The 18,762-nt window shown below is 42.6% G+C and overlaps 1 protein-coding gene across 5 annotated transcripts in view; it reads right to left on the bottom strand.

Annotated features, from left to right (window-relative positions):
* NEURL1 (neuralized E3 ubiquitin protein ligase 1) overlaps nucleotides 1–18,762 on the bottom strand; it is a 228,775-nt gene that overhangs the window by 45,700 nt on the left and 164,313 nt on the right. For all 5 annotated transcript variants that reach the window (XM_061372601.1, XM_061372603.1, XM_061372605.1 and 2 more), the window contains one exon: nucleotides 16,691–17,012. In XM_061372601.1, coding sequence (XP_061228585.1) covers nucleotides 16,691–17,012 — 322 coding nt within the window. The remainder of the gene's footprint in view (nucleotides 1–16,690; nucleotides 17,013–18,762) is intronic.

Genomic DNA, 18,762 nt, shown 5'->3' with positions numbered 1-18,762 from the left:
GGAAGAAGAAAAGAAGAAACCATGTTCTGAGCTCAGCCAATGCTATGCACACTTCACTAATTGTAGCTATTCTGGAAAACACCATCCTGGGCTTAACATGGAAGCAGTAGATCAGCGGTGCTCATTTGTGGCAGCCCTAGGTGGCTACAAAGGTAACATGCATGCTAAATGCAAACTTGACAAGGGGGAAAGGCTTGTTTCTATAACCATAGCCACGTAAAACAATTTGGTACCAAGCCTGACCACTGCTAACGGTCCAACCTTCACACTTGCTATAAAAACTAATGAAATAACAGCCATTTTCAATGCCCAGAATGCATACATTTCAGATAACCTGCTGTTGTGTAACACAAGGAGAGCAGCAGCACTGCAGGGGCCGGACAACAGGTAATCCAGGAGTTAACTGAGAACAAAGGGATAAGAGCCACAGGGAGAATGTCGATAACATGCACAGATCTGATGCACTGAGTAAGAGCTGTGACTCAGGCTTCACCTAGGGACCAAAGATGATACAAAGATGTGTTAAAAGCTTATCATTTCTCCTTATTTAACCTTCACTTATTTAGCCATCAGGACAATGCATGCCAGCTAAGGGTGTTCTGTGTGTCCAGGGGAAGCAAAGTCCAAGCACTGTGTAGGGCTGACAGGCATGCATTAGGAAATTTGGAGGCTGTGTGGGTTACAGGGCATTGTGCAGATGCCTTTGGTACCCAATGCCAGCTATGGGGATGGAGCTCTTCTCTTTACAGGTATGGGTGGTTTGAGATACTCCATACCTTTGGGAGAGCCCCCATGATAAGCCACAGGTCAGACACAGCAAGGCAAGGAGGGCTTTTTCAGCTCTCTCTGCTCTGATTACTGATGGATGAGCTGCAGGGGCAGCCCTACATCACAGCCCATCACCCTTGCAGCCCCTTGAGGGACAAGCCAATCACATACCTCCTGAGCAACAGCAGAGCCATCCAGCTGTGCAGCGCACAGCTTCAGCACGCCGTGGCTGGGGGAGCATACGGTGCAAGCCAGTTGTGGAGCCTGACATTCAATGAGACTTGACAGGTCCCAATGAGGTCTGCACGCAGAGAGAGAGCCCGGGGCCCCCAAGCCGGCGACAGCGCCTCGACTCTGCCCAGCCCCAGCACGCCCAGGGCATGTGGGATTCAGCATTTGGATCATCTCACAGCAGGCTGGCAGGGACCCAACGGCATGAGCATCATCCCGTCTGCAAGAGCACAGGGCTGGCTCGCAATGCACTTTTACCCTTAGCATGGGGGCGGGAGGGGGAGATGCACATTCAGGGACATTCTTCACTTGCGAGCCCCAGGCTTAGGCTGCTTCTTTGCAATCACCTAAAGGTGAGGAGGAGTTGAAAAACACTACACTGACAGCGGTCGGAGCTGCGGATTATAGGGCCTTCCGCTCCACACCAAGCAAACACTCTGGAATGGTTTGGACACGATAGGTAAACAGTGTCAGGCTTGCTCAGCAGGGAGACATTTGTATTTAGATGTTATAGATAAGTGGTGCATATTTGAGACATCTGAAAGTTATTATTCCAGGCAGTTTCTAAACAGAGAATCACAGTTGCGTAGCCCCTTAACTCCAAGTTGACAGGGAGGATAATGATTTAAATTATTGTTAAACATAGGCTCTGTTTTAAGTGGATGGAATTCAACATCATGGTAGGTTTGGGGGAATGGGGGTGTATTGCAAAACACAACATTTCCAATTGCTGGAGCTCCGATCCATGGGAGCGTCTCCATCAGCATGAAGTGTCACTATTCATGCTATGAAAATGGCAGCTGTAGAGATCCTCAAAAGGCAATATCACCCAGCTATTTTCTGAATCATTACCACTCCCTCTAATTGCAACAACTCTGATTAAGAGAAATTCCTCTTTGAAAGGAAAACATAGAAAGTTTTCACATACTGTAAAACAGAGTTCATCAGCAAATCATTATTGTTTTTATAATGTTTTTGAATTACAAGTGATTTATGCTTCCTTGAGCTCAATGAGGTTATGTTTATTATACTATCACTCTGTTTTTAACAAAGACTGTACTGATTTGTTCTTCATTATAAGACAGTTGAAGCCCAATTATTAGGTTGTATTAAATAAAACAGAGTACCTTTGTTTCATCTGTGAGGAGTTTGTTTCCCAATGTTTCTATGTACAGCTGGTCCCCCTGCACTCTGCTTCCACCAGGCCCCCTCACCACTGCAGGCGCTCTCCCCAGACACCGCCATCAGAAAAGGGTTTTAACCTCACCATAAGCTGCCTTCTGACACACCAAAGGTTAAGTGTGATGGCACACACTGGCTCCATACTGCAGCCTTCCTGCAGGCAAAGCTACAGCAAAAACAAGCCCATCTCTTATGTGGAAAGGAGAAAGGGAAGGAAGAATTAATTTCTTGCTTATTCAGCATTTCATTGTCTCTTTGTGTCATGAGCAAGCTCCCAGGCAGTATCTCCGACCTGCAGCATCCTCATTTCCCAAATGGGTAATTCACAATAATGCAGGCAAGAGGGATTTGTCTCTGCTCATAGCATAAAGATGAAATTGGGCCTAAGAAAAACCCAAAATCTCACCTTGTCACTTAAAGGAAATTACATGGCTGATTAATAATGGATGAGCTTCACAAATGCCACCCATTCTTCTCAGCATACCAGCATCTTATCCTGATTATCCTCACCAATAATACCTCAGATTGTTTGGAAATTTTAGGCAAAATTGAGTTCACTCACCTAAGCATTAATAACCATTGCATCTAGCAGAGCAGGAGCATCACAGCTTTGGCATATGCAACACAATGTAAAATAGAATCATGAAACAGTAACTCATGTCTCTGCCAGAAACCCACTCACAGGGTGCTGAAGTCAAAGATAAGGCACTTCTGTTGGACTGGTAGTTTGGCTTGCCCACTTTAGCACATGAGGAGTCCAATAACTCTGATGAATTGAAACCCTCAGGAAGAAAAGTGGTATCTCTGTCCTGCAGAAAGGAGGCACTTGTGTCATTTGTCTCAGAAAGATGAGAAATCTGAGCCTGAACTGGGAGCTGAATCCTTTACCACTAAAATTAAGGATAGCTTTTTGTCTCTTCCTGTTAACCACTAGTTATTGATCTGATGTGCTCACACCAGTGTGTAAAGGCTTTCCCTTGCAGGCAATGCTTGGTTGTTTTTTCTGCACAATTAAATCCTAATAAATATTCTTCCCTCATAAAAGTAATAGGCTAATCTCTGCCTGGGCTTCTTTTTTTTTTTTCTTTTTTTCCCCCTCTTTTCATATGAAAAATGAAATAAAAAGAAATAATCCTAGAGCTTGGTTGGAAACAAAAAACCCAAGTGTTTAATATCAAGTGGGTATTAAATACTGCCTTATTTGAAGAGCCCAAGGGAGCCACTTCCAAAGGAAACTGCAGCATTCAATAGAAAACAGGGAAACAGTTCCTTAGTCTTTAAGCTGAACACTGAATTTGTGCAGAGACAAACCTCATGGGGCAAGCACAGGGATCTTGCCTGCCTCCCGTGACTTGCAAGAAGCAATGCCTGCTCCTTCCCGCAGCCTTTTCAGTTACTGCTCAGCCAACAGCACATCTTTCAGATTAAGCAAAGGTATAAGGGCAAGTGGAAGCTGGATTTCTCCCTGCATTTGCTTTCAGAGTCAGAGCGCTGTGTAAGGAATAGGAAGATTCCTCATGCCTCCAAATCCCTCCTGGTGACAGCACAACCCAACACAGGAGAACAGACTTCACTCTTTCAATGGGCAGCCAACATGGTCCTGGCCTCCAGACATCAAATCTAAGACATGAATATGTATTGGAGAGAATAAATTAATTATAAGGGCCCCAAAGATAGTATTTCCCACTTATTTTTCATTCTAGTCTACTTCCAGTAACTTCAGATAAGCTAGCCATTATTCAGTTGAACCCCAAAGGATTCAAAACCTAACTATCTGAAACATTTCACGAGATTCCATTTTTGACAGAAAATCTTAGTGCAATATGGCCAGTCTGAAAACCCCTCACTACTAAGTTCTCATGTCCTTGCATAAGCTGATAAAGCCACTGTGTTCCCTGCCTACCTGGGGACCAAGATTTACTGTTTCCAGATAAATGAATCTGTAATTTCTGTAGTCATCTTTATGCTACAGAGCCAGCATGGACTCAACTACCTGATGACTGGAAATTGCACCAGTAAAATTGGTCTGGGGTATTCTTTGATGTCACCTTTTCCATGTGTGGCATCAAAGGCCAGAACAACATCCGGGTGTCCAAACAAAATCACTGCAACCTCTACTGCTCAGTTCCACTGCAGTAAGAAAAAGGATATTAAATATGGAGACAGGGTTGCAATCAGCCTTTCTGAGGAAATAATAACCTGGGAAATTCTGACTCATGCTGATTTGTGATCAAGGACTGTGACTGAGGTACCAAAAAAAGGAATTGAATCAGATTTTCATGGCTGTGTCAGAATGAATTAATTCTCATCATATAACTGGAAAAGATTTAACATCACAGAAGCATTTTTAGAATGACAGCAGGATATGGAGGCTGTGGTAAAGAAGAAAACATGATTATTGGGCTGGAGAGACTGACAGTGAGAAAAGATAAAAAAGAACTAAATATACCATAAAATAATAGCTTGGTCAAATAGCTGCCAAGAGGAACATCCTGAGGAGGGAAAGCAGTATGCATCTGGGAGTAGTGGCTATGAAAATGCCCCAGACAACACTTATGCCGGAATAACCAACAGTGACACATCTGTATGAGTGATGGTGAGATTATCTTTAGGTCTATCTAGAACAGTTTGAGAAGCTCCTGTCATTCACTGCTGGTTTTATTCATCATGGCTGCCTGTGTTTCACTAGTGGCCACCATTTACTCCTGTGCCCTATCTCAGAGAAAGGTTGAGATATATATTTTTTTCTCATTTTTGTGGTTGCCAGCAAAACTCTTGAAGTAAATCAAATGTCAGCTGAGCTCACTCTGAATCTACTAAATGAATGTCAGGCTATTTTCATTCTAAACTCTTGCCCATAAAAATATTCAGGTTAGCATAACTAGTCTTTTTTTTGAGCCATGTTTGCAATTAATTTGCATTAATTTTCTAGGTTTTCCATCGTAACTAAACCCTCCCCCCCAGGAAAACACTGCACTCAGTACATATTTTAAAGAGGGTGTTGGTTTTTTCCTCAGCCAAACAAGCTGCTTGGATGAGATGCTAGAGATGCTGCTAAGTGGAAGATTAGACTCTAATGCAAAACTCAATAGACAGGAGTTTATTTGGCAGCACAGACTGTGGAGTGTGAAAACCTCACTGCAAAGTACTGACAAACAAGACAGTATCTCCTCTGTCCTCAACACAGCCTGCTCACCTTCACCCAAAACATCCCTTTGATAGGTCAGTCAGTGTTTGTTATTAGCAGAAGACTTCTATAATAAATTAACTATATGATGAAAAGAGACATTGCACAAAGAGGAATAGGTGTCATCAAGAGCAGAACAAAAAGACACCAATCTAATTTGGGATGTAAGAAACACATCTGACTCAGATATCACCCCATGTGTTGTTTTGCTCCTGTATCTTCATGATCCCTTTTGATAGAATGTCAGTAGTATGTACTTGACCTGATAAAAGAGCGCACTTATCTTTGAGGAACATACCAGGCATCCACAGTGACCCTGTGCTGTCCAGATAAAGGGGAAAAAAAAGGAAACCAGAGCCTTTGGGTTATGAATTATCAACACAAAGTCTAAACAAGCCAGTGATTTACAAGTGTAAACTGAACCTTGTTTAAGTGAAGAAACCAGGCAAGAAAGGGATGGTTTCCTTCCCATCAATATAATCTGATTTCTCTTGGCCAAACCTGTCCTTCTTCCATTGCTTTCAAACATTGCTTTCAAACATTGCTTTCGCCCTGTTTCCATGTTTCCATCTCCCTTCTCCCCTCATGCTTCTGGACCCCTTCTTAAACATTCCTGCACAGAAACTAGCCATGTTTTCCAAGAAAAGCAAGTATTGCTGGGATGCAACCTCTCTACAGCCCCTCCAGATTCAGCAGTGTGTTCCAGCCTCCCCTGCTCATGCTCATCTCTCTCCTCCTCTTCTTCCTCCTAAAAGAGTCTTTGCTGCTCAGAAAAACCACTAAGCACAGAGTCTAATCCCTGCATAACCATTGATTACCGATTAAGCACAGACCATGGGTTTTGACCTAGCGAGCCCTGCACAGAACCCAGCAACAAGCAGATGGCAAAGAAAAGGATCCAGCAAAGCACTTAAGCACATGGCTATCTTTAGGAATGTGAATTAACATACTTACCCAAGCATATACCTCATTTCTGGAATACCAAATACAACTACATATGCATAAGAGGTGGTTAAGTAGTTAACCATCCTGTTGAATTCAGGCCCTGCAGCCTATGCAGTCTTCTGAGAAACTGAGAAAGGGTAATCTGCCTATACACACCTTTAAAAACAGTATTTTGCTTCCCACTTGAATTTTTCCTCCATCAGTTTGTTGATTTTGGGGTTTTGTTGGGTGGGCTTTTTTAGCCTCCCAACATAGAGCACCCTCTGCCTCACCATTACATTCTTACTTTGACACTTTAGAGTTTATCTCCTTTTTATGGAGCATGGGTCTTTTAGGTCTCACATCCAAAACTAAAGTACTAGAAATTATCATACAAATAGTCCTAATAGTGATTATAGCCTAAGACTGAATTATTTATGTATTTCTCGAGTGAGTCAATTAAGCTGAGTTGAAATTGTAGTCCCTGCAGCTCTGCAGTGAAATTTTCCATCAGTTCAGTTTTCTTTCCAACTGTTTCTAGCACTGACCTTCAGCATGAGGCCAATTTCTCTCCACCTGGCCTGTACCGTCACGATCTGCAGTTTCTACCATGTTAGGATCGAAGCTATAAAAAAGCAGTTTAACAAATAAAGGCAACATCAAGGCTTGTCCCAGACATGAGCATACTCCAGTGTACAGAGCCATTGAACCAGATCCAGCTACAACCAACCAGGCCTACAAACAGGGACAGAAGCCAGCAGGACCTGTGTTTTTGTCTAAAAGATACTTTCACACAAGCAAAGCTGGGATAACAGAGCAGCCTGCTGATGCCTGCGAAAGGCTCAGGAGGGCGATGGCTGCTGCCTACAGGCAGCAAAGAGGGCAAAAAAAATCAACCAGGGAAACACCACTGCAGAATGAGGAGGGAATGCAAATGATTATGGAAATACATTGAATAAATTGTTATCAGTCTCCTGTTAGAGTAAACACGTGGCTCTGAGGTGCTGGAGTCGCCCAAACTCCGGCATTCAGAGAAAGAAGGAACACCCTGCATTAACGATTTTGGAAGCTGCAAATCTTTTCATGCAAGTGCTGTGGCATTTACTGGCATGGTACCGGAGCAGGAATAGGATTATTGGATTCTAAAGGCTTTTTCCCTGGAGTGGTCTTTATCCTCTTAAAAGAGAATAGAGCAATTAAACATTTATTTTTTTTCCTGAAGAGCATTAATTGTCTGTGGTCACACCAGTGGCAGATGCATCGCAAGAGATTTTCATCTTAAATACACCAGCCACAGCCAGTGGCACAAGATTTGATTCAGTGACCAGCAAGCTGATTTATCTTTTATCGTTAGCTACAGTCTAAAAATGAACCAATCCCAAATAAGTTTCATTTCAAAATCTAATAGGAGCAGATGGAATAGAAATTTCTTTTTAAATATTTCTGTAAAGATTTTTAAGCTCAAATTATTCAAATGGATGAGAATCAAAACTTGTAGACAACTGGACATACTGTTCTAGCCTGTGTATGTGGAAATGCTTTATATAAACTTCACAAAGTTCTGCCAACAGTACCCTGCTATAATTCCCATAACAACAGGAAGAAGCACTTACTCAGCGCATGTCAGTAAAAGGGGTGATATTTTCACCATAGCAGAAACATGTAATAGAATCACAGAATGGTTTGGGTTGGAAGGGACCTTAAAGATCACCTTGTTCCACTCCCCTGCCATGGGCAGGGACACCTTCCACCAGACCACGTTGCCCAAAAGCCCTGTCCACCCTGGCCTTGAACACTGTCAGGGAGGCGGCAGCCACAGCTTCTCTGGGTGAGCTGTTGAATGTCTCACCACCCACATGGTTAAGAATTTTTCTCTGATGTCTAGTCTAAATCTACCCTCTGTCAGTTTAAAGCCATTACCCTTTCTCTTATCCCTACAAGCCCTTGTAAAAAGCCTTCTCCAGATTACTTGTCAGCCCCTTTAGGCACTGGAAGCTGCTTTAAGGTCTCCCCTGAGTCTTCTGTAGGCTTAACAACCCCAGCTCTCTCAGCCTGTGTTCATAGGAGAGGTGCTGCAGCTCTCTAATAACCTTTGTGGCCCTCCTCTGGACTCACTCTATCAGGTCCACATCCTTCTTGTGTATTTTCCTGCCCTGGAAGCACCACTGAAAATTTTACTTTTTAAGTAAATTTGTTCTCTGGACAACCCAAAGTTGCACTTGATGGTTTATACAGACTCACAGTTGTATGCATTGCATTTTGTACACACCAGAAGAGTCACGTACAGCTGGTGATTAGAGAGGCTCTTTCTGCTTATGAAATCCCAGTTAATATCTTTGGCATAAATGAACAAATGGATCATGCTAGCCCGTGTATTAGCATCATGATTTAGTTCCTGGTAGCAGGTATCAAGCACAACCTTACACATCACACATGGACAAGAATTTTCTGATGCAAGAATGCACCGTAATTTAGCAACGGTTACTTTGATCACAAAGTCTGGTGAGTGTTTAATGCTGTGGCAGGTAGCACTGCACACTTGACTGTCTTCTGAGGCTGCATGAGCAGATGATACCACCTGCATTTTTGCCATCTTTCAGCCACTTCTGAACAGTTACACAGACCTCAGGAGGTTCATTTCTCCTAGCCTGGACAAAGGTCCATGGAAGGAGAGGTCCTAGTTTGAATCAGCACAAATTCCCTGAATCAGAATGTTTTGTTTTCTTTGAGACTAGCCCACCAAGGTGCAGAGGAGACTTTGCTGCTCAGTGTTTGGCCAAAGAGAAGTGATGAATGAGCAAAAACCCAGGGCTAGGTTCTGCTCACAGTGTAAAACCAGAGTGACTCCACCGGTGGCTGCAAGATTAGGCTGGTAAAACTGAGTAGAGTTGGGCTATAGGTAAGGATTTCCAGAATGAGCCCAACAACAACAGTTCTTCACATACAGCTTGGAAAAAATTAGTGGGGACTTTGGAGTACAAAAGAATCTCATTTTTAGCTCTGTTGCTGAAACGGATGGGATGGAAAAGCCAATTTAATTTTATTAAAGGTGTCAAACTTTTTAACAACCCAGACACCTACAGGGACAACAAAATCATATCCTCTCTACAATAAATTGCACATTCAGCAGCTGTGATACCAATTACACATTGAAATGACAAAGTGCTATCTCACACCAGCAGAGACATACGGTACAGAATCAGTGTTTAGTTTTATCATATAAGCAATGTTTAGCTGTCATCTGTCATACAGGCTTAGGGGAAAGGGCCTCCACAGCCAGAACAGCTGGAATTGCTAGATTAGCACAATAAATTGTTACACTTTTACCACATCACCTACTCAATTCACATCCAAAACTTCCCTCCAGCTTCAACTGTCTCACACCACAGTAAATGCACTCTTTTTATCAAGCTATTGCTTTATGAATGAAGAGGAATTAACTTTCAGCATTAAAGCCAAAGGTTTGTACAGTTTAAACCGTATTGCTGAATATTTTGGAGAAAGGTATTAAGCAGGATGCAAAGATTAATTCCCTGTACCAACACATTCTCTCCACCTTTCTTTTTAAAGACATTTATTACTTACAGAATTACAATAAGAACCACATTAGACAAGCTAAGAAAATATACAAATATATGCAGCATTAAGTATCAATTAAGAGAATGTAGTTTTGGAATAAACAGCATAGCTATATTATCCTAATGGTTTAAATCAAAAACACCAAAATATTTATTAGCATAAGGAACTCTGAAATGTTTCTCAAAAGAATACATTGCTCCATTAGTGGTGTGTTATTATTCTCCAAGGCCCTGACTATACTAGAAACTTCTGTAACTAACTATAGCTGTGTAATAAATTCAATATACGTTCAACTATTCCAGTCGTTTATACCTTCAGTCGAAGTAAAGGAAGGTCAAAGCCCTTTTAATTGGAATAAATGTTTCCAGACTACAGGTTCCACACTTCTGCTAAAAAATAACAACACTTAGCAAAGGCAAAATAAACTTAGTGTAAACCAGCAGTATTCACCTCCTTAAAGCAACAGCCAAGTAAATCATCAGAACAAATATTTAATATGAAGACATCACTTTTTTAACTCAGGGGCCTACCTCTGCAGTGTCAGCATCTGAACTACAGCGTACACATAACCATAATGTAAACACCACTTACAATTGTCAGAGTCTTCATATTTCCATGGGCTTTTATGGGTAACATGGAAAATATTACTATATAGCTCTTATTGCCTGTGTTACAAATGATATTTCAGCCTACCAGAACTAAAGTAACTTTATAAAGCACAACATTTATTTTTCTACTGGCTATTCTGTTTTGTTGCAGCCTTCATTTTCCTCACGCTGGGCAATAACAGCCAGACTAATCCTTATTAAACTTATTCCTACTCAGGCTCACTTGCAGGCTCTCCTCACAGCAATGCGGTTATTTTGTGGATATAATATGCCCAATGGCACATTGTGTTCCACATTTTGCCCTTTCTCTTCACCTGTAGCAATGCCTCAGCTCCACAAGCAGTCCTGCTAAGGCAAAGGTGGTTCAGGTGAGAGCAACAGGTTCACCAGTGAACACCACCAATGAAATATACGTAACGCACACAGCATCTGTGCAATTTTGTCATTGAATACCTCATCAAGACCCGGTGAAGCCTGAAATGCTGATCCCTCAGAACCTTATTTTACTTGGCATCTCGTTGTTCTGACTTACTTGGTATTTGCCATTCACCTTCACAGCCTGAACCCCCCCAGCGCAGGCAGTGTGGGCAGTGGGACAGGGGGAAGTGCTGGGGAGATGCTGCAGGCCAGCCCAGTCTCCTCAGCACAAATTCTCTGATGTTTACAATCAAACACAAAAAGAAAGAAAAGAAAAAAGGAGCTGCTGCATTCCCATGGCCAAGATGAGCTCTGGCTTGCTTTGAAGTGCTGCGTCCAGCATCCTTATCATCATAAGGAAGACAGACAGACCTAAGGGACAGATGGACCTTCAAGGACAAGGAGCTGCCTTTGGGCTGTAAGCTAACTTTGGGGTACCTGTCACAACCCTCTACAGGTACTAAGGCAAACCAGGGATTAATTGGAATAGCAAGAGATGAATTATTTATTAAACTGGTTTCTCATGTTTAGCCGTGTTAGAGAGTTCCTGCAGCTGCCATAGAGACAACAGCTACAGACAATAAAACTTTATGAGCAATTTGAATTTGCTTTCCCCTTAGGAGATACAGAAAAACAAGGACAACTGACTGTTTGCAGGTCGTGTATATCTTGCCTTCATTAAGCAGGGCTCTGTTTAAACATGTATTACTCTTTTTCGTCAGATAGTCACAGACTTCCACAGAGAGGGTAAATAGTTTACAGCTTCCACTTTCAACAATAGACTATAAAAATACACTTCGGTCATCTTTGATTATCCAATTTTGTTTAGTGCGAAGCATTCTCTGCAGATCAGTCTGCTTATTTGCATGTGTCAGAATAACAACAGAAATGGATTCCCGTGGGCAATGGAAAACGAGTTTTGCACTTGGAAAATAAAATTGTAATAACCACATGGTAAAACTGCGGATGCAGGCTATAAATAAGATTTATCATCAGTCTTATACCGTTCACACCATAAATCCACCTCATTTGAGGCTTATTTAACTTTTCCTCGAAAGGTGCCCCAGAGCTAGAGATTCAATTTACATAAGAACTGAGAGGGATGAAGAAAGAAAAACATGTTTTCTTCTTTCCTACAAAGTGTGAAACTTCCTTGTCAAATATACACCAAAATGAGTAAATTTCCACCCATGATCAATTTACATTTTGACTTATTATGCTATGCAAACATGAAGGAATAAGAAATTAGGAAGGGGAACCAGAGAAATGATTTTCCAAATACCTAATATAATATACAGCACTGCCAGTTAATTCTACTATGATATCTATATGTATGTATGACCGAAGTATATATTTACACCGTTTCTAATTCAAGTAAATGTAATACATGCACATTTAATGTAGATGTATGTAATTTTTTTCCCAGTTTGCAAGGTCTTAGTAGTTTTTCACATTTTTGTCATTTACAAGAGGTGGTGAAGCTTTGCTTTCAACAGGTGCCTCTCAGTGTTCCAATCTAAATAAAGTTATCCTTGGTTTCTAAATCTGTGCTGGTAAAAGACCACGATAACTTTGAAATACTCCATGAATGAAAATACAGATGGATGGGAGTAAAGCGTGAACAGTGTAATAAACACTAAAGGGGTTTAGTTGTTGACCATATCAGTAATGAACAGGACTAAGGAAACTGAATAGACAGTTTTTCACTGTCCCACTGGAAATGCAGGATAGGTACAAGGGTATGCTGAGACTGTTTCTTTGCAGTCCCATTTTTCCATACTTTTAGAGCATGTGTTGTGCTTTGAAAGGCAAGACACTAGATGGTAGGAGTAGACAATCTTCATAGGTCTTGTCCAACCTTAACCATTCTGCAATCCTGTGCTGCAATGCCACTGCCAAAAACAATGGGGCAATTTTCAAACAGGCACCATACAACAAGAAAACCTGGAATTCCCCACCAAAAGCTATAGGAAAATGCTGAAAACACACATTATACCATAATGTACACATCACTGAGGAAAGCTGCACCCTTGCTGTCCTGCAATGAGTCCATAGAAAGCACACATGAACATTTCTTAGACTATGCCAGGCTCACTAGCCAAGTGCTTGAAAGAAGCAGGTTAATGTGAGAAACCATTTGGTTCCCATGAGCTGCCATCCCTCCTCCAGGGCTCTGAAGACCACAGGATTTAAACAGCTGGTCCTTTTTTTGATGCTTTATTGTAGCAGTGAGGCAGCAGATTGCTTATGTTCCGTCTTTCTCGGACTCTTTTTGAAGTGTGAATGAGTATGCGCGTATGTTGAAGTGATAACATAAGGACAAGCCACATTTCTAGTAAATACTACTTTAAATTACCCTGGAATGTAAAAGTGCACTTGTGCAAAACTAGCTGCCCAAAAAGGGAAGCAGAGCTGTAAACCATCCTGCCTGCAAGCTGAGCATATCAGCAGGAGAGTCACTGTATAAGGGCATGTTTACAGGTCACACAAGCCTGCATCTATGCTGAAACTCATGCCCTAAAACACAGAACATGCATGCACTCAATTGCAACAACCTCCCCCATGCAGGACGTTACACCATGGCAGGAAATCAGCTGAGACCTTGTGGTCAGAGGAGACCAGATTCCTGGGTGAATTTAAGCCTTTTCATCTCTAGAACGTGGGTAGAGGCAAGGAGAGCAAGGTACAGCCTTTCACCTGTGACCAAGCATGTTAGCACTGTGAACCTCACTGCTGAAGTCACCTTCAAGGTGGATTTAAGCCAGTATCTCATTTTGACTCACTCCAGCAGTGACAAGCAAGACATGGTCCAAATTCGGTTCTGAGCTCCCCTTGGCTGAGATGCAGGGAACCACACAAGCCCTTTTACCTCTTTCAGAACAAAATTGAGCAGGCAAAGATATTGCTTAAAGGGCTCTGCTTCTGAACATAAAGCAGCTGGACCCAGGAACATCTGCGACAGCCACATAAACCCGTGTAATGGCAGCAGTAATGACATATGGGTAATTATTAGTAAGGCTGATGCTAGGTAAAGCTATAAACAGAAGGAAATGAAAAATTAAGGTACAAAACAGCTGTTTCTCTTTCATCTACAGGCACAATTTAGTGGTGCCAGAGTGTTGTGCAATGCCTGTGACGCTGATGGAGAACGTGGCATGACTGAGCTGGATAACAAGGCTGATGGCGTCCCTAAATCAGGTAACACTGCTGATTTGCCTCTGGCAAATCATTTAATGCTTCCAAGGCTTTGGACCCTGTTTTGTTCAAGTCTCTATTTAATCTGTAACACGGGAATAGTGTCACTAGACTTGGTTGTTCCCCTGCTTTATTGTGTTCCTCATTTTGGCTGAAACTGCTACTCTAGCACAGATAAGCGAAACAAAAACATGAAGTTTTGGAAGTTGTAACTTTGGGGATCATAAACGCACACTGTGCATTTCCCTGTAGAGCTGGGATCTTGCAGTGACACAAAACTTAACTGCTGCACACCTTTGGGCAAGTCTGATTTTGGAAGTGAAGTTACATTCTTGGGAGGGAATAATTCTGCAATAAACAAAGACTGCCACAAGAAATAGTAAAGCTTTTGGTTAGATTCTTGGGTGAAATACACATAAAAGCAAATGGAGGCACTGCAGAGGTACAGTATGAGCCTGCGACCCTACAGTCATTTGGAAAACAGTGAAGTTAGGGAGCAAGGAACATGTTTGGGGTTGGGAGGAAGTAAATCACTGAACTGGAATCTGAAATACCAGGCTCTTCTGTTCAACATACTACTCTAGCATACCCAGCCTCCATCAGATGCCCTGCATGCCATACCAGGCTGAATTCAACCATATGTTTGTAGCTAAGCTATGAAATTCATTTGTCAAGTCCTGGGAGTTTCTGGCAAGTTGTCCTGTACTATATGTGTGGTCTGCTACACTAAAACAGGCATGCAGAACATTGCAGTGGGTATGTCTATAGGATCCAAAGGCAACACAGCCGATGATTTCCCTGCTCTGACTTTTAGTGCTGTGTAATAATGAATGAAGATAGAGAGGGCTCAAGTCAAAGACATTTCAGCAGTTTCTAGGCTTAAAGCCTGCTGAAGACTGCTGGAACAAGCTATAAATACATATTTGAGCTCCATGCCAACTGTGTAAATTCAGAAGCTGCCTGCTTTATTCAGGGACTTTATACCCACCAGAGAGTCCGGAGCCTGTAAGACGAGAGGCAAGTCAGTGGCTGGCAGGAGTCACATTTTCCTTGTGAAAGGGGATGTGGAAGATGCTAGGACAACGCAGGGGTGGATGATGGATAGGAAATACTTTCTCATGTATTTTGAAAGGAAACACATCATCCAGAGTTATGGGCCCCCATTAATCAGGCCCAGAGGTGCCAAATCTTGCAAGAACAGCCAGAGGACTTGGTGTCATTTGTAAGCTATTCCTAACTGACCCCTTATCATGATATTTGCTCAAATTCTAGATCCCAGTTCAAATATCACCACCTTGGCCTAAAAACAGTTGCCTAGTGTCTCTGATTCACGCTGATCCACAGCTGAAGATAAATCTTTCTGCTCCAAAATGAAAGCAAAAAAGCTGCTGAGAAATTCAGTTCCTCTGTCTTGTGCAATCTCAGACCAGTAGTTTGTGCAGCAAGAAGAGATCAGCCTTCTTTCTTCACCTGCTGAGCCCACATCCTCTTCCCTGCCATGCAGGTTGCTACAGGCAGTTCTGCCACCATGGTTTTTCATACATGCAGAAACGAGGCAGAACTGTCAGAAAGAAGCTTCATGAAATTTTTTGGTAATAGCATGAAGATTTCTTTTTAACAGAGTTAAATGACAAGCTGCGTGACAGGAAAAGCCAGGATCTCTCAGCCTAGCAAGATCATCTCATCTTCAGAAGGCCTTTCAGCTCATAAAGGTCAGCAGGTACCATCTAACCTTTTCCATAGCAAGAACAAGGCCCATGAAACTACTGTTACGTTTAGAAGAGCTGCTGTTTTCCCCCTGGTGACAGTGCAAATCCAACTCTAAGGCTGCATGCTGACACCTCTAGTCCCCCAAGCAACCTAGCTGCCCCTTAAGTTGGGTCCTTGGGGACTCTTTTCAGTTCTGCTAAGATGTATAAACTCAAATAGCCCAAACCTTGAGTCTGCACATTTAGGGCTTGATTGAGTCCTTGTGAAAGCCAAACTATCTCAATTTCAGCTGAGGATGACAGAAGACACAGGCACTCAGCACTCCTCATCCTCCAACCCCAAATGTTTATCCAACCTTCAGACTCTAGAGGACAAATCCAACTCCTCTGTGAAAGCAGCATCCAGGCAAAGCCAGCCACAGTTTCTCCCAGGTAATTTGTAAGATATTAATGTTTCAAATCTTCCCCTTAAACCAGACAGAAAATCATAACAATGCCATCCAGGAAGGATTTATCCATAACATGTAAAATGCATTTCCTCCTTTTTCATAGGGAAAGCAGCAGATGAGATAAAAAGACAGTTTTCAGGGTACATGCCATGCTCCAGACTATGCTCTGACAGAGCAACATCTCTCAGCAGAAATCCACTTACAGATGGCTTCTAGTGCTATACTGTAGTGGTTGTTTCCCACATCCCACTCATGTTATATTTATGTGCCAACTTTCAAACACCCAGTGATCCAGGCTGAGGTCATGGGATGCTCTGGGGAAGATCAACTGCTATTTCACTGCTCCTGTCCCAGTACAGCAAGGGGGGTGGCAGGATCAGGCTGGCCTTTCTATGGGGATGGGTTAGCATCATCCCTGTGTGTTTGGACCCAGGTACTCACCTAAGAGCTGCACTCCACGGGTGAGTCCATAGACATCAATCAAAGCCCAGAGGGGCTCTGCTGTCCTCACCCCACTGAAGAAGAGCATCGCAGCGGAGTCATTCACCCGATAGAAAACCCGTCCCTTCTTGTCCACCCAGAAGGCTATGATGTTTCCCTCATTTGCAAATTCTTCTGGCAGAGCCTTGGCCCAAAAACCACTTTGGGAAACCAAGTCAGGGCACGCATACTTCGGCAAAGTGTCAGGGTTAATCCTCGATGGATCCTTGGAAGTAAACCCAAGCCGAAGAGCCCCACTCCAGCAGCACTGCTTTTTAGTGATCTGAAAAGATAACAACAGCAATAACAGCATTTGGCACTTGAACATCTATTTACACACTACAAGCTTTATGTCATCGAGCACAGATGGCCACTGTGCAGATGAGCACTCTAGATTTAGGAAACATTTTACCCACTAAACACCGCTGCAGCTTTTTCAGTTGCAAGCAGTAATGCTGCACCCTTAGGATGCAGTGTACATAAAAAAAAGGAAAATCAAATCTATGCAGAGAGGTGAAATGTAATTACAGCTGCATGATGACTCACTTCTATTTCTAGGGTAACTCCTTTTGGCCTAAGAATCATCCTCTCGCAAAATACGCCAAAAATGGCCATAAGAGCTTTCATCTCAGCACCTGCAGCAGCAGAGCTCTTTCCCCATCGTGCTCACATGATGGGATCTCTTGTGACCTGAGGGAAAAGCACTGGCTCCAGAAGCATAGTCACCACTACAGGGGTTTTCTGGGTTTCCCAGACAACTAAAAGATAGTCTTACCCCTGTTTAGCTTTGTCAGATTGGATGAAATCACAGCCTCACAGCAAAGAACATGTGTGTGGAAAAGTACAATTTAAAGCATTCAACTATGTTAAATACACGATTAGGAAGCAACAATAGATGTTGTCTTATGATGGGGGGAAACCTATTTATCAAGATATATTGCACACATCTGCACCCCCCTGTCTGTGGTCAGGAACATCTGTTATAGTTTTGGGATGGTGCATGTGTCATTTGCACCCTTTAGCACCTGAGAGACAGCAGGACAAAGAATCACAGATGGCTCCAGAGTCACTGGTGCTTTCTCACAAGAACCAGTCTCTAGACTGAACTGGTTCTGCAGGGAGCAGGCAGTGGGTTCTAAACAGATGCAGCACATTTGAAACACCAACAGTTACAAGGTCGCTCTTGCCTATGAAGCAGGGAGTCTTCCAGGGTTAGTATGGTCCCCAAATGGAGATGATGCCCTTCAAGAATTTTTACTCTCATTTTGTTGTTTGAGTATGAACCTGGTGGGAATCATCCCTCTCAAAGGGATTCCGCCTGTCAGCTTCCAGACTATGAACTGAAAGACCTAAGGATGCTGGACCCAGTCATTTGGGGCCAGGACGGTTCTTGCATGACAGCTGGCACATAATCGGTGTTCCTGTTTGTGCACTGAACCTGAACCAAACATGAGAGCACTTGAGATAGCCCTCTTCCATCAGAGCATTGGCAGCCTCAAGCAATATCACTCTTGGCTCAGGACAAGACCAGAAACATGGACGGTAACACCTACCAGATGTCACACAGAACTTGCTACCTTACTGTAATTTCTTGCTCTGCCAATGTGCAATGGCTCAGATGAGTGGCATTGCCAGAGACTGAACTGCCCAGGACTGTAGGATTTTGTCCTCAGATGCATGGCAGCAGTCCCTTCTATCCTAATTTGGAAACCCAACATTTTTCACCAAGGGACTGGCCAAGACATTTTCTTTGGTCTTCTGAATTCTCTTCTAATCATGTTTATAAATATTGCATTTTTTCTTTCACATGTTCCTTTCCAAGGTAAATCTGGAATGTGTGCCCAACTATCTCACAACAAAGATAATGTTCAAAGCCTAGAGATTTCTATTTATAATTAAACTATTGGAGAAAACTCAGAGCTTCAGTAAAATGTTATCAACAGAGTTCCTCAGTTAAGCCAATGCTGCTCTTTATCCCTACTCAGTCCAGCCAAGCACCTAAACTGTTTACATGAAACACTTGAGCACTGACC

Source organism: Neopsephotus bourkii, unplaced genomic scaffold (assembly GCF_033783945.1).
Source record: "Neopsephotus bourkii isolate Nb327-2 ecotype Australia unplaced genomic scaffold, CSIRO-AGI_Nbou_v1 NB_1615, whole genome shotgun sequence".
NCBI lineage: Eukaryota > Metazoa > Chordata > Aves > Psittaciformes > Psittacidae > Neopsephotus > Neopsephotus bourkii.
Note: the sequence above shows the minus strand (reverse complement) of the source record. Positions and strands in the feature narration are given on the sequence as shown.